This window comes from Myotis myotis, unplaced genomic scaffold (assembly GCF_014108235.1).
Source record: "Myotis myotis isolate mMyoMyo1 unplaced genomic scaffold, mMyoMyo1.p scaffold_m19_p_3, whole genome shotgun sequence".
In the NCBI taxonomy this organism is placed as follows: Eukaryota; Metazoa; Chordata; class Mammalia; order Chiroptera; family Vespertilionidae; genus Myotis; species Myotis myotis.
Genome location: NW_023416335.1, coordinates 95,991,355 through 96,008,012, shown reverse-complemented (window position 1 = coordinate 96,008,012; position 16,658 = coordinate 95,991,355). Strand labels below are relative to the sequence as shown.

The window sequence follows — 16,658 nt, the reverse complement described above, 5'->3', positions numbered from 1 at the left end:
TACTTCTTTTAAACATCAAGTTGTGTCCAGCCCTGGCCCATGTTGCTCAGTTGGTTACGCAAAATCCTGTGCATTAAAGGCTGCTGGTTTGATTTCCAGTCAGGGCACATGCCTGCTTAGTGGGCTCTATCCCTGGTAGGAGGCTTGCAGGAGGCAGCCCATCAATGTTTCTTTCTCACATCAATTTTTGTCTCTCTTTCTCTCTTTTTCTCTCTCTAAAAACCAATTTTATAAAATTTTTAATTAAAAAAATAACAACATCAAGCTGTATCCAGAAAAGTTACGTGGTAATACTGTGTTTTATGTAAAATAGGTTATTTCAAAATTATTTTAAAGTATTTGGTCAAATGCTACAAAAAAATATTGCAAAGACTTCATCCCATTGAATGCTACAAGTTTCAATGAAAAAGTTAAGTAAGACAACAATTTCATTTCTTCTAAAATAGCTTAAGAGGATAATTTTTCCAGTACTTTTGCCATTATTATTATTAGTATTATTATTGACAATAAATTAATACCTCAACTCACTTTTGTAGAGCTCTTTATGTTTTCTAAAACATGTTGACATACATGATTTTGTTTTAATTCTCAAGATATATCTGGGAGGTAGGTAGTGTGGCAGAGATGGTTGGTTGCCCAGAATGAGCTGTTCTCACCTGATTTCAACATAATAGAATTATTCTCTGAGCACAGGGCTCCACAGCAGACAATAATTCCCTGGCTCCTTACACCATGTGACTGGGTCCTTCCAATAGGATGTGAATGGAAGGGATAATACAGCCTCCAGGTCAGCCACATTCTTCCTCTTCCCCTCCTTCCCTGTGTACTGGAGGAAATTGGGATATTATTTGCCCTGGGGATGCACAAAGGTCATATACCTATCTAGGCAGGAATTTTTTCCATTCTTCCTCACTCTGAAATTTCTTCCTAGACATATGTGAGAAAGCAGACTGTAACTATCCAATTTGCAAGAAAGAAAAAGGACATATTAAAACAAGTACAGATTATTTTACATTACATTTATTCCTTCATTAAAATTTATATTGAACATTTACTCTGTTCCCAGGGCTGAGATAAACACTTAAAATTTAAAAATAAATGATATTATTTATTCCTCTCTGATCTCAATGAATTACAAATGAGCACATGATCTGCTCTGCCTGTTGTTATCACAAAATGGAAGTATTTATGTCAACTCTTTGGAGGATAAACGTGAGTTTATCCCTAGATAGCAGGGAGAAGAGGTATAGTGAACCTTTGGATTAATTTTGTACCAAGATATATCAAAATAAGAGTATATAAAAGGTAGAATATGCTTATCTGTTTAAGTAGAAATTGCGAATATCAGTTTCCTCAGAAGATTTTATCTTGGAGGATTCAGTAACAGTATGTATTTTTATTTACTCATTCTTTTATTTCTTGTCCTTCTAATAGGTATGTATTCTATTATCCTCCTACAGCCAAAATTTATGTTATGCTTTAAAAGATAACATTCATTGAAAGAAAGGCACCTTTTATACAAAATAATTATAATAAAATTCTGACTTAGAGCATTGTATTGTTTGAAAAATTAAGATAAATCAGAAGACGTTTGTGTGCAAAAGTCATGACTAATAACATATCCAGGTAACATAGCTGTACATTCATCAAATTTATACTTAAGCAGTGCACATTAACATTATTTGAATGCTTAGTAGTCTGTATATTGCCTCTTTTCTTCAACTCAAAATAAATGACATTGTTAAATATTGCTACGATTTTAAAATCATTTTATTATTCCTTTCTATTCTTAATTTTTTTCTTAGACTTGACTGTAACCTTCAAAAAACACTATGTTCAACCAGATATTCAAGGGGGAGTGAGTCAAGCTCTTTGGGAGATATTTTATCTATTTCTGATTAAACATATAATTGAATTTTGTAGTATTCTGTAAAATACATTGTTTCAACTCAGTTGATTATTCCATCCATGTACTAAGTACATTTTAATTAAAAGAAAATTGGTATAGCCCTTGCCAATTTGGCTCAGTGGATAAATTGTCAGCCTGCAGACTGAAGAGTCCCACGTTTGATTCCAGTCAAGGGCACATGCCTGGGTTGCAGGCTCCATCCCCAGTAGGGGGCATGCAGGAGGCAGCCAATCAATGATTCTCTTTCATTATTGATATTTCTCTCTCTCTCTCTCCCTCTCCCTTCCTCTCTGAAATCAATAAAATATATTTGGGGGAAAAAGAAAATTGGTATAGTGCTTCCCAAAAGTACATAGCATATATAATTTGAGCATGTATCTAGCAGGTAAATTGCCTCTCCTATTACTTGGGGAATGAAAATTCAACCAGATAACAAAGCCACTTCCAATTCATGTTCATAAAGCCAGCCAGAAGACTTTCCCTACCTCCCGTTTTGAAAACTTCTTCATAAAGTTCTATACTGATTATAGATAGTTTTATAATTATTTGGAAATTTTTACAATGGAATCATCAATTTGATGATGAACCTTAAGCTTTTACTGAAAATATTAAATTCTGCCCCATTATGTTTATTGATTTTCCTTTCTGGTTAGGATTTAGTACTTCCCAATAGAAAGTAGGCAGAAAGACTCAGAAAGAGAGCAAATCCTGGAAGCATCCTTCACAAAGCCAGAGTCAGGCTATTAAATAGTTAGAAGTCATTCACTGAGCACCTACCAAGAGCAAGAGGGAATTTTATTTTATTTTATTTTATTTATTTTATTTTATTTTATTTATTTTATTTTTTTATTTTATTTTATTTATTTTATTTTATTTTATTTATTTTATTTTATTTTATTTTATTATTTTATTTTATTATTTTATTATTATTTTATTTATTTATTTTATTTTATTTTATTTTATTTTATTTTATTTTATTTTGCAAAAGCAAAGAGTCTTTATTCGAGCTAGCTCAAGCTCCCCGTCCACCATACTCACCAACACAATGGCAAGCCAAGTGGCAGAGAGCGGAATTTTATTTTTTAAAAAATAAATCTTTATTGTTCCTCTTTTTCCCCCATAGCTCCCCGCCACTGGGTTCCCACCCCACCCCATTCCCTTACCCCCTCCCCCACTGTCCTCATTCATAGGTGTACGATTTTTGTCCAGTCTCTTCCCGCACACCCCACACTCCCTTCCCCCCAAGAATTGTCAGTACAGCCCCCTGATTCTATTATATTCACCAGCTTATTCTGTTCATCAGATTTTTTATTCACTTGATTTTTAGATTCACTTGTTGATAGATATGTATTTGTTGTCACTTTGTTGTTCATAATTTTTATCTTAGCCTTTTCTTCTTCTTTCTCTTCTTAAAGAATACCCTTCAGCATTTCATATAATATTGGTTTGGTGGTGATGAACTCCTTTAGCTTTTTCTTGTCTGTGAAGCTATTTTTCTGACCTTCAATTCTAAATGATAGCTTTGCTGGGTAAAGTAATCTTGGTTGTAGGTTCTTGCTATTCATCACTTCTTGCCACTCCCTTCTGGCCTGCATAGTTTCTGTTGAGAAATCCGCTGACAGTCATATGGGTACTCCCTTGTAGGTAACTAACTGTTTTTCTCTTGCTGTTTTTAAGATTCTCTCTTTGTCTTTTACCCTTGGCATTTTAATTATGATGTGTCTTGTTGTGGTCCTCTTTGGATTCCTCTTGTTTGAGGTTCTCTGCGCTTTCTGGACTTGTAAGTCTATTTCTTTCACTAGATAGAGGAAGTTTTCTGTCATTATTTCCTCAAATAGGTTTTCAATATCTTACTCTCTTCTTCTGGCACCCCCCATAATTCAGATGTTGATATGCTTGAAGTTGTCCCAGAGGCTCACTCATTACACTGTCTTCATATTTTTGGATTCTTTTTTTCTTTTTGCATTTCCTGTTGGGTGTTTTTTACTTCTTTGTATTTCAAATCTTTGACTTGATTCTTGGGATCCTCTAATCTGCTGTTGGATCTCTGTATAATATTCTTTATTTCAGTCAGTGTATGCTTAATTTCTAATTGGTCCTTTCTCATATCCTTGAGGGTCTCAGTAAATTTCTTGGAGGTTTCTAGAAGATTCTTGAGTAACCTTATAACCATAGTTTTGAATTCTATATCCAGTATTTTGCTTTCCTCCATTTCCTTCATTTGTGACATATTTTTTGTCTCCACATTTTGTCTGCTTCCCTGTGTTGATAGAGTGGCTTTGTGTGCTAGGTGTCCTATAGGGCTCAGTGGCTCAGCCTCCCCAATTACCTGAGGTTGTCACTCTTGGTGCACTCCTTTATGGACTATGTGCACAGTCCTGTTGTAGTTAAGCCTTGATTACTGTTGGTATCACTGGGAGGAATTGACCACCAGGCCAATTGGCTGTGAGGACCAGCCGTGTCTATAATGGGAGAACTGCTGTGCTGAAGACTCCCTTATGGGGCAGGTCTTGCTTCAGTGGGGCTTTGGTGCTCACTGAGTCTGTCCCTTGAGTGTGTCTCTTATGGATATGAAGAGTTGTAATCTGCTATGGTCTCACACTGACTCCTGGGTACACAGGCTCTTGGATCTCCAAGGAGGTACAAAATCAGCCACTGCCTCAGGCCACCCAGCAAGAGCTTCAGAGACATCTGCAGATTCCTCCTCTTTGTTTGGGGTTTGGAGGTGCCCAGATGAGGCCCAGCTGTGTAGCAGTGCAGGCTGCTGTCAAGCCTTAGGCCTTCTTTTGGAAGCTCTGGGGCTCTCTGACCCAGTTGCAATTTGTTAGGTTTTAAGCGGTGAGAACACAGGCCATTCATATGCAAAAGCCGCTGTGCACAGCTGGGTGGGGTTGTAAATTGGGTGGGGCGGGGTCTCATGGAATCACCAGGGCAGAACAAACATCAGTGGCTGCCAGTAAGCCCTGCATTGGAGAGGTCCCTGTGGCCCCTGAGTCTCCGTGTTCCGTGCCCCGTGTAGGAACAATGATCACTGCAAGCACCTTTGATAGAAAGCCGCCCTCATGTTCCTGCAAGATGCCAGACAGTCCAGTTTTTCCCTGTATGAGTCTGGGTCCCCAGAGTCTCACCCAGAACTGGAGTTCAGAGCAATTGGGAGCTTGTATCTGCCTCGGGATTAAAAAAGAGAACAGCGCACCCAGTTGCTGGCCCATTTTGCGTGCGCCTCTATACCTCCTACCAGACTCAAATGGGTTTTTCTCTTTCCTTCTTGTAGTAGAACTTTCACTCAGCTAGCCTTCTCGTGGTTCTGGATGATATCCATTTTGTCTTTTAGTTGTAGTTTTGATGTAGTTGTGCAAGGCAGGAAGTACAGGTGTGTACCTATGACGCCATGTTGGTTCCTCCAAGAGGGAATTTTAGAATAGATGAAGTGAACATGGTTTCCTCACTTAAGGAATTGCCTAGCAAGTGGAGTGGTGTAAGGAGGCAAATGGTTAAATAAAGGAACAATGTAATGTGGTAGGAGCCATCACAATGAAGCATTATGGGAATCCATAGAAGAAAGAAATAACATTCAGGTGTGGGGTTAAAGGCAGAAAATTTGCTGGTTCTTGAAGAAAAGGTGAGATTTTCATAAACAAGGAACTTTATCTTGCTCCTATTGTTAGGTCACTGAAGGAGGAAAGCACGAGACCAGAGTGGTGAGGGATTACGAATTTATTCGATCATCCACACACCAGGTGGCTGAGCCTGGATGGCTCCAGCACCCAGTGACTGGAATCAATGGCTTTTAAAGGACTTTTGGTGGGCTTTTTTCTGGGTGGAGACTTCTTTATGCATACCCAGAGGGGAGATAATGGAATGTGGTCACCACAAGTAAAATGTGGTCTTCAGCAAAGTGAATGTCCATAGTGAAATAAATGACTTGAAAAGCCAGTTCCTGGGGGAAGGGTATCAGTTCAATTGCTCAATCAAACCTGACATTCCAGCCTTTTTATTTTATGGAATAGGGATGAAGGTCATATCTTCTGTAATTACTTCCTGCTGAGGTGGGACGTTGAGATCACAGGGAAATGGACTTTGATGGTAGTGGGCTGGACGAGGGGTGGCAGCAGCATGATTTCCCCAAGAGACTGGTTGGTGAAGTCTTGAAAACGGTCCTGTTGAGTGACTTGGGAGGAAAAAGCTGGTCCTGAGGCTACCACAGTGTCACTTGTCTAGTTTTGCTGCTTTTCTAGGCCTGGAGCTGAAATACAACTGAGACCTAGATGTTATCTTTAGGGAGGGTGGGGAAGATTAGGGGTCTCAGTTGCCTGACTAGTCATATGAAAGGGGAAGATAGGTTACCCTGGGGGTGAGGTCCTTGTTTTCCCAGTTTTGCCCCTTGCTGGGCATCCACAGTTTTATTGTAGGTCCTGAGACAGGGTTTCAAAATAGGTAGAGCAGTGGTTAAGCTCCCTGTGGCAGTTCCAACCCCTGATGTGATGCCCAGGGTTATTAGGAGAGGGATTATCTGGACTCCTCTTTCGTGTCAGATATGATGGGTTACAGGGATAGGCAAAGACTGACTATTGAGGGCTACATCTACATTGGGTGAGAGACAAGAGTACAGGTTTGTGTCCAGCTGATAGGGAGATAGATGTATGTGTTTTCCCCACAGAGGAAGAAAAATCCCTGATCATGGAGACAAGCTGAAAAGTGTAAGAGGAGAGGTGGACTAAAGGGTATGAGATTCCCTTTCCTGGTTCCATGCTCCAAACTGAGAGGGTAGTCACCATGGCACTACCAATAAGGGGTGACAGATGAGTGGTTGAGATTTTATTGCAGTGCAAGTGGGCAGGAACACTAGAATGGGCTGTTATTCAAGGGGAAAAAAAGGGGGAAGGAAAGGAGCAGTTGAAGCCAGGAGCCTGGATGGTTGGATAAGAAGTAAGACAGACTGTCTGTGATCAATTAGTTGTAAGACACCACTGCATTCAGACCAGCCAAATTTAGTACTTTAAATTTCCTGAGGTCATAATCTACCACTCCCTGGCTTAACTTCTTATTTTTACTGAACCTTAATCCTTGCTGTTTTACTTTTAAACCTCAAATTGCTACATTAAAAACTTTTACTTTCTTTCAAGTAGAGCAACCAACTTGGTTACCTTCCAGAAAAAACCAGTAGGACAGAGACATGCTGGCCAATACTGCAATGCATACATCTCAAGTAAAAGTAACTTTCTTTTTACTTATGGTGTCTCATTAATGGTGAGATTTAATGCTTAAATAATAACTTTTAGTTTATTCTATAAATAGTAGTGGAAGAGATTTTTAAATTCCTTCTTTTTAAGCTTAAATTTACTTCTAAACAGCATTCTTTTTTGGCTAGTGCTCATTTGCATATATAGGCAAATTTTACTTTGGACTTTACTAGAACCAGTTGCTCATAAAATATTGGCTTCTCATATAAATGAGTTCATATGAGACCTTGATTATATTGTGAAAAGCTAACTTACCCAAGTAATTAAAGTATGCTCCTTTACTGAAAAAGCAAAGTAAGCAAACCTATATATTTGACCCATGAAGTACAGATGCCACCGCTGCCCCCATCCCCTTAGCCAATCTGAAGAGCAGGCTGGGTGGGAGTCTGAGGCATTATGTATGCTTCTGTCTTAAAATTCCGCTGCTGAATATTCTGGTTTAGCTTAAGAAGTACCCAGCAACCTGTCCTGCCAGGCTTGGAGACTGAAACCTTAGGCTTTCGTGCTCAGAGTAAAATGGCCCTTTTACAATTCTTGTAAATAGTTAACTTTAGAACTTATTTCTTTCTTTCAATATTTCTATTTTCCTTTTCATCACATATGCAACCTCCACAAATTTCACACGTTTAAATTATCCTTCAAACCTTCTATGTCCTTCAAAAATGCAAAACATGCCTCAGATCTTCTGTTAAGTATTTCTACTCTAATATTCCTTCTTTCTGTCAAACCTTCAGCAACTTGTACAGACCTTTTCTTTCTTTCTTTCTTTTAATGTATTAGAATTCTTCACTCTTAGAAACCTTAATTTTTCTATGATAACCAAAAAGTAAACAGCCAACATTTCTTAGACTGACATTTATCAACATACTTTAACACACTCTTACTTTCAAGAAAATATACATTCAACAAAGTACAAGAGAGCTTCTGTAATAAGAGCAGGCGAATTAAAACATGTCTAGCAGTCAATGTTTCAGTATTGTATGCTATTTTAAAATATTTAGATGTTTATCATTTAACCTAGCAATGCTCCAAAGTCTTTAAGTTAATAAAACTTTGGAAAATTATGTATAGGTATATGAGGCTGGAGAAAAGGCGGGGGAGGAGGGAGCAGGCCCCGCAGCCTGTTCCTAGATCTCTAGCTGCTTAGATTCAAAACTGCTGGATTTTTCCTTAGAGATAACATGCTAAGGTTTGGTAGATAATGAGCTCAGTTTCTGATAATAACTGGACTGTTAAGTAAGCATGTGCAGAAAGTTGTTCTCTGAGACAGGTGGAGGTTGGGGGGGGAGTGAGAAGGCGCTGAGGTCAGAGCAGTTTTCAGAGCATTAAAGGGGTGAGAATGTTGGCCTTGGTAACTAAAGGCTCAGTGAGGGGGTTCCTTTGTCATGTCATGTTATAGAGGAGCTTTGCAAGAAGACTACAGTTGTGAATGTGGAGGCGAGAGCATCCACTGAGCCTGAGAAAGGAGAAAATTTCTTATTCAGAGGAGGGAACAGACATGGAGGAGATAAGGAGATAAGGTGTTTAGAGTCCAAGGAATGACTCAGCCTTGTGGGGTGACAGTGTGAAATTGAGGTAGGTGACTGTGGTTTGGGACAACTGGGTTTTATGAGGGAATGTATGGTAGCCCTGGCCAGGCACTGAGGTAGAATGAGAAAAGAGTGAATAGGGGAATTTAGTAAGCTGCAGTGTAGAGGCAAGGTGGCTAATGGCTGTGAGACTAATCTGTCAACCCCCATAATAGAGACTGAGGAGGGGACAAGGGTCCCAGCAAAATCAGAGAGGGCAGAATAAGTGGCCTCAGTGTAAATTGGAAAGGAAAAGGAGATTGGCTTACCTGCCAACACAGTTGTTACCCAAGGTTCTGTCCTGGTGATGTAAGTCTGTGGGGCCCTGTCAGGGCCTGGGCAGCTTCTTTGGTGACCAGTCCCAGGAGGTCTGGGAGCTCTAAACCGGATCCAGAGGGCAGCCTTGCTGGACTGGCTGAGGTCCGACCCAGCGGGGCCAGACTACAGTCTGATTTCCAGTGGCCTCCCCTCCACAACTTGGGCAGGGCCCAGGTAGGAGTCTCGGATTTGAGCAGAACTTGGTTCATTGTCCTGCCTTATTGCATTTGAAGCATGGGCCTGGAAGAGGCTTAGCCCCTGGCTTACCTGCAGTTGGAGGACTGGCACTAAGTTTGGGGTTTATGAGAGTTGTGGCTAGGAGCTGAAAGGCCTCAGCCTTGGCCTGATCTCACCTTTGTTTTTGGATTTCGGTGTCCTAGTCTCTATTATTAAAGACCTTAAAGGTCAGGTTAACGAGGTCTTTTTGAGGGGTTTGTGGACCTGTGTCTATTTTTCAAAGTTTATGGTGTGTGTCAGGGGCTGATTGGGATATAAAATGGCTGTTCAGAAGAAGGGCTTCTTCTAGGGAGGTAGAGTCTAAGGTGGTAAATTTCTGTAAGGCCTCCATGAGGCAGGAGAGAAGGAGAGCTGGGTTTTTGTGAGGGCCCTGAGTGATTTCATTAAGTTTGTCAAATTTCTTAGTAAAGATGATCGGATCAATGGAAAAAGATCTGAGATGTCTCTCAATCTGTGCAAGGTCAGACACAGAGAATGGGGCGTGGACTCAGACTATGCCCTCAGTTCCTGCTGCCTCCCTCAGGGATGGAATTGGCGTGGGAATAGAAGAGGCTGTTGAGGAAGGCAGTCTTTGGGTGGTCTGAGAACAAGTGTTAGATAGAAAAAAGCTGTTTTGGAGCGCATGTTCTCAGGATTTGGGCTCTCGGACTCAGGGAGAAGGTGGTTGCTGGTTAGGGAATCTACTGCAGGGGAGGGAGGAGAGGGAGTGGAGGTTGGTGGTCTGCTAGGTCAAGAGTAGATTCAGAATCAGAAGTGTTAGGGTTAAGATGTTTTGTGTGAAGGAGAAAGATCTGATGGGTAGAGCAGGACTGAGAGAGATGATTGGGACTGAAGGGTGAAAAAAAACCTGGAATCTCTGACCATTTTCCTTGCAGTAACAGCAATTATCTAAATTCTTCAGTGTGTTAAAATTGAAAGTGCTGTTTTCAGGCCATTGAGACTTATTATCTAGTTTATGTTGTGGCCAAACAGTGTTACAAAATAAAGTGAGGTGGTTGGGCATGATCTCCCCCACGAGTGGCCCATGAGACAGGAAGGGTGAGTGACAGACCACAAACCCAAAGGTGACTGTTTAGGGCAGGCGTCCCTGCTGCTAAACAAATCACCATTAGAAATGAGAGGTGACCCTCTGGACTGGGCATCCCCAATCCAGAAGGACCCAAAGCCAAATGGCTGAGGAATCTTCTGGCCTAGTGCTAGGACTTTCAAGATGAGAGACTTCCAAGAAGTCAGTGAGAGAGAGTGGGCAGAAGACCCGAGACGAGGGGAATTGTGGAATGTCACTCACCTAGAGAAGATTGGCCGGTGTGGGATGGAGGGTCAGCAATGGAGGAGAGATTCCAGGTCTGGTGTCCTCCTTGGCTGGCTGGAGGGGACCCATAAGGGAGGGAGACCTGATCGAGGCTGGCAATCGAGTCACCCGAGTAGGATTTGGAGTTAAGCCCAGGACGAGCTGCCGCTGCCTACTGCTGTCTGAGTAGCAAACTTGGGGTGACCAAAGCCAGGATGATGGCTCCTCTCCCCATGGAACCCTCCTGGTTTTCTGGCACCAAATGTTAGGTTGCCGAAGGAGGAACGCACGAGACCAGGGTGGTGAAGGATCACAAATTTATTCAATCATCCGCACACCAGGTGGCTGATCCTGGATGGCTCCAGCACCCAGTAACTGGAGTCAGCAGCTTTTAAAGGACTTTTAGCAGGCTTTTTTTTTTCTGGGCAGAGACTTCTTTATGCATACCCAGAAGGGAGATAATAGAATGTGGTCACCACAAGTGAAATGTGGTCTTCAGCAAATGGAATGTCCATAGTGAAATGACCTGAAAAGTCAGTTCCCAATGGAGGGGTATCAGTTCAATTGCTTGATCAAACCTAACACCCATATAACAGTATACTTGAGAATACCCATCATGGGACACTGCAGCAGGTGAGGGCAGAAGCAAGGGCATCAGCTAGGAAACTATTCCAATTATCCAGGGAGAATGTGATGGGTGCTCTAACTGTAGTTTTAGATAGGGAGAGAAATGGTTGGATTCTGGATATATTTTGAAAGTAGTTGGAGCTGTTGGAGCAGTTGATGGATTCAAAATAAGACATGAGATAAAAGGAGGATGTAAGGTTTGTGACTCCACCCATCTGAAAGAGCAAAGATGCCATAACGAAGATGGGGAAAAACAGGAGTTTGCATTTGGATGTGTTCAATGTGACATGCCTACTGGACATCTAAGTAGATAAGACAGAAGTCTATTTATATCCAGAGTTCAGAGAAGTTCTGGCTGGAGACTCAAAGTTTGCAGTCATCAGGATATAGAGAGTATTCAAGAAATCACTTGGAGTGAATCTAGAGAAGAGGCCTCAGGGCAAAGTCCTGGGCATGCCAATATTAGAGGCAAGGTGAGGAGGCATAAGCAAAGGGGACTGAGAAGGGATCACCAGTGAGCTGAGAGGAGAAGAGAGAATACGGTTCTGGAAGTAAAGTTGAGGTGTGTCAAGAAAGAGAGAAGAGTGGCTAGATAAATATTGCAGACAGGTCGGCTAAGACATGAGCATGGCTGTTAATGTGTACATTAATTTCAATACCAGTCATGTTTGTACTTTGCATCAGTGCCCAAAGTAATATCTCCTGGCCTCACCTCCTTAAGTGAAATAAGTCGTCTTTTTCCATAGGTGCCCGCTACAAACATTGGCATGACTCCATGGGAGGCCCATGTGTATCTTCAACTCAGTCCTGGTCCTCTCAGGAACCCATGGGCAGAACAAAAAACTCAGAGGCTGAATTCCCAACTACAGGCCTCAATGCTAGTTTTGCAGAGGTCCTCAAGAAAATCTTTCAAGATCTGTGAAGGCACACAGTCCCTCTTCAAGTCTGAGAGAGAGGTGTGTTCTTTTTCTGTGTTATACACAGATGAGCAAAGCAGTCCAGCCTCCAAGAGCTCTTCAGGGAAATTCTTTCAGTTCTAAGTGCTGTGTTTCTTCTCTCTTCTCTCTTCTCTCTTCTCTCTTCTCTCTTCTCTCTTCTCTCTTCTCTCTTCTCTCTTCTCTCTTCTCTCTTCTCTCCTCTCTTTCTGTCAAGGTTTATCCCAGTATCAGGAACCCACAAAAGATCCCCCCCCTTTATTCATTCTATAGTTTGGCCTACCTCTGTCCTCCAGCCCAACAATAATTCTTAAATCTCGGGGCAGGTGTGGGCGGGGGCGGGGAGGTCGCACATGTAAAATTTCCAGTATCCCCAGGGGGTATCTTTACCCAATTTTTAAAGGAGTGGAAGCACAGTACAGAACCAAAGGGGAGGGGTGCTGGCCAACTTTATCCTTCAGCAGCATCATATCCCCAAATGCAAATGAAATGTGAGGAATTCAGTGGCCCCTAACAGCAATATTTAAGCCCCAGCTGAAATGTTCTATTAACAAAACTTGCAGAATATGTTTTATCTCTGCAAGTAAGGTCAAAACTTAACTATCCCCCCTCTCTGCAACACTACAGCAAGAAAGAATATTAAAAACAGAATTAAAATATCTAATGAAAAAATTAATTTAAGATATTCTTTGATAATGACAACTTACTTCATAAGATACAAAAGTGACTAAATTCCAAACCAAAGAAATTTGAAAGCAAAAGTAATGTTTTACAACAACTAGCATTTTGATTGCAGAATCAGCAAAAGCAAGTGTCACCTGTCACTAATTTCCTATGAATTCAGAGTCCACTGCATTCCTGGGAAGGGTGGTTAGTGTTTGGCAACTATGTGTGTGTGTGTGTGTATGTGTGTGTGTGTGTGTGTAAGGATCCAAAAATATAACTGAAAAGTTAATCAAAGGGCTGAGAGTGGGCACAAGAATCAAAAGCATGCTGACTATGTAAAATACCAGAGTACAAGAAGGCTCCTGCTGTCTCAATACCTTACTTTACATATGAAATAATCATATAAGTCACTAAAATAGCAACTGATGACTTTTGTATACATATGGAGTTTATTATATGCACTCTAAAAATATAACTCATGTGATTTAAATCTAAAGTGGTGATTTTGCAGAAATGGTCTATTTGGTCTTCCAGCTGGTTCATGAATCTCTTATTTTTTTCCGGTATGGACTGAAATTTGCTTATGTCTTCCTCAGAAGAGGGGCCAGTTCTTCTCAGAATTTTTCTATCACCAACCATAAACAGGTGGTCCTTATGATATTTTGTTTGTTTCCTTAAAAGGATGGCCAAACTGAAAAGTTTATTAGCATTGTTCTGAAGTATGTTAATGAAAAGATATGTATCAATATGAAATCACTAACATCTCAATTTTTTTCAAACAAATCCAGCATACTTTTATGATCTGTGGTAGCAGATTTTGTGGAGCTGACATACAATGTATTTAGTCATTATTACAACATCACTGGAAGCTCAGAGCACTAAGCCAACTCAATAACCCATATGTGATGCCTCAATTATCTACAGCTTCAATTAAAAATATTCAGAAGTGTTCTGTCTTGAATTTGTTCAAAATGCTTGGCTTAATTCTTAGTGAGTCACCAAAATACAGTACCAAAAGTTAAACATTTAAACACTTTTATTAAAATGTTTGCACATACACATAAAATATTCTCTTGATACAAAACTATACAAAGTGTACCAACAACTGACATCATTATAAATGAATGCTCAAATCAATGAGACCTAATCTTGAACACTAAGTAAAGAAGAAAAAGGAGGAAGAATTTTTTGGGAGACAACTTGATCGTAGCATATCAACACTTTGTACTGTCAAATATTATGAAGCTTTTTGTACAACGGTGTTCAAATCATTTTTTTTTTTTTTCGGATTAGAATATCTTCCGGAGGAATCCTTCCAATTGACGAGAGCATCATGGAAATACACTTGGAGGACATCTGTAGTTATGTGCTTTTATGGCTAGCTTTGTTTAAAATTGTTTTAGGGTTTTTCACACCCCTGCCAATTAAATAAGGTTAGACAGAAAAAACTTCCAAAGACATGTAAACCCAGCTCTCCACGATATGCGATTTTGACACCTCTGCATTGCTGCGCTGTGCACTGAGTCACAAGCAACACAGATCTTACTGGATTAACATTGAACTCCTGCCAACTCCACAAACCCTAGCAGAGTAAAGCTGTCTCCGCAGCTTCTGAACAAACTTGGTCTTTCATTCACCCTCCTCATCCTCCCCATAGCAACTATTAATAAATCCTCCCGCCTTACATTGGGAGATTTCTCTACACCCAGAGAAAGGAGCTCCCTTTTCTCCAGGAGAAACTGATTCCATTATCTTCCTGACAAATAGTCTCCAAAGGGCACTCACTCTAGGCACTCATTGGCGCGCCCACTGCGGAGTTTCCTTCCCATTCCAAACTCCACGCCCTCCAAAGAAAGCCCAAACTGCTCGGTCTCTTCCCCCGACCCTTCACACACCCCCAAATCCCCACACCGCCCCGCACCGCCCGACACACGCCTCCTGCGACTCCTGAGTGATCACACAAACATCTCAGGCACCCCTCTTGACCCTGGAGTCTCCAGAGGCCCTGTCCCCGGCGTGGCCCTCCGCCTGGCCCCTCGAACTCACCAACAGGAGGTTGTGCGCCACCAGGTACCCGAGCCGAGCGCTACCCTGGACACCGGGGGCCAGGCGCCCAGTGGCGTAGCCATGCCAGGCCACCACGTAGGGATTATCGATAGTGATCCAGTACTTGACCTGGCCGCCAAAGTGGCGGAAGCAGAGCTCGGCGAAATCCCTGAAGTGGTCCGCCAAGGTGCGGTTGGCCCAGCCGCCGTAGGCGTCTTGCAGACGCTGGGGCAGGTCCCAATGGTACAGGGTGACCACAGGCTGCACTCCCAGCTCCCGCAGCCGCTCCAGCAGGCGTCGGTAGTAGCGCAGCCCTTCGCGGTTGGGGTTGCCCGCGCTGCCATTGGGGAGCACTCGCGCCCACGAGATGGAGAAGCGGTAGTGGGTGACCCCGAGCTCACGCAGTCCCTCCGTGTCGCGAAAGACGTTGTTGTAGCTGTCGCTGGCCACGTCCCCGGTGGCGGGCAAGGACTGTGACAGGGCACCCGACGGCAGACCAGCTACCGGGGGGTCTCCTGGGAGTGTTGGGGGTGGGTGGGTGAACTTGTCCCAGATGGACTCGCCCTTGCCGTGCTGCCGCCAGCCGCCTTCTATCTGGTAGGCAGCGGTGCCCACAGCCCAGAAGAAGCCGTCGGGGAAGGTGTCGTGGAGGAGGCCAGCATCCTCGGGGGCCAAAGGGCGCGCGAAGCGGGCCCAAGTCTGCACACCGTCTCCAGGCTCAGCGCGCAGAAGGCGACCGCCCAGGGCCAGCAGCAGCAGCAGCAGCGGCGGCAGCGGTGGCGACCGCGGACAGCGTGGCGGGGCGCGGGCCAGCATGCTGCTTGTGATCCGGGCCCCGGGGCCCCGCGCCATCCCTTTATGCTCGCGCCCCACCGCGCCGCCCACCCCGCGCTGGCGCGCCCACCCCCGCTTCCCGGGGGCCGGGTTGGCAATAATTACCTGAGAGCCGGCGCCTGCCCGGCCTTGCAAAGGGCGGAGGGGGGAGACCAGGGCGCAAAGACCAGCAGTTGCCAGGGGAAGGGGCGCGACCGCCTGCAAGGGGCAGCAAGCTCCGCTCCCGGACGTCAGAGAAAAGGCACCTGTTCCTCGCTGCGCCTGGGAGCCACGGAGGATGTTTGGGCGACCTAAGTTCTCTGCGCGCTGCCTTCTCTTTCCCACCTCCTCGAGCTCCAGGAAGAAGCCGAGGAGTGGGTGTTGGTCCGGGAGGTAAAGGCAGCCAACCAACTTTCCCTGAGTCTGGCGCGGGGTCTTTGCCAGCCTCATGGGTCTGCCAACCTGGAGGCACCAACTTTCTCTTTTCTACCCCTGGGAGGCCAAGAAAAGCTTTAGATTGACGTGACTAGAGCCAATTAGGAATTGGCTGAAGCCATATTGGGATGGCAAGGTGGGGAGACTTATGTCGGAACTTTGAATGTTGCAAGACAAGGAATGGAGGTGGACTTTCCTTAAAGCCTTTATGTGAGAACCAGGCACTTGGCGCAGGGCCGATGGCTGTCCTCCAGGCCCCACTCTAGGAAGCCCTGGAGGAAGACATAGGAGCTGTATGGTTGTCTTGGGACTCTCCCTTTTACTGTTATTTATTTATTTTGGTTGGAAAGTCATTCTTATTGAGGAATTTGGAGGGAAAGTCTCATAATAGTAAAAATACTAAAGTTGAATGTAAAAAAACGCAATGGTGCAGCGTAGTGCCCGGCCAGGAGGCGGAGGTCACAAGGACTGCCCCTCCAGGGCGCAGGCTGGGCAGCAGGAGAGAAGCTTCCAGGAGAAGGCGCTACCAGGGGAAGCGTCGGGGAGGGAGGAGAGAGTGGGGGTTCTTCT

General features: G+C 43.5%; 1 protein-coding gene across 1 annotated transcript in view; it reads right to left on the bottom strand.

The window, feature by feature from the left end:
• Positions 1-16,022, bottom strand: part of KL (klotho) — a 59,488-nt gene extending 43,466 nt beyond the window's left edge. The window contains exon 1 of the mRNA XM_036301603.1: positions 14,841-16,022. Coding sequence (XP_036157496.1) covers positions 14,841-15,692 — 852 coding nt within the window. The 5' untranslated portion in view covers positions 15,693-16,022. The remainder of the gene's footprint in view (positions 1-14,840) is intronic.
• Positions 16,023-16,658: the final 636 nt, after the last annotated feature.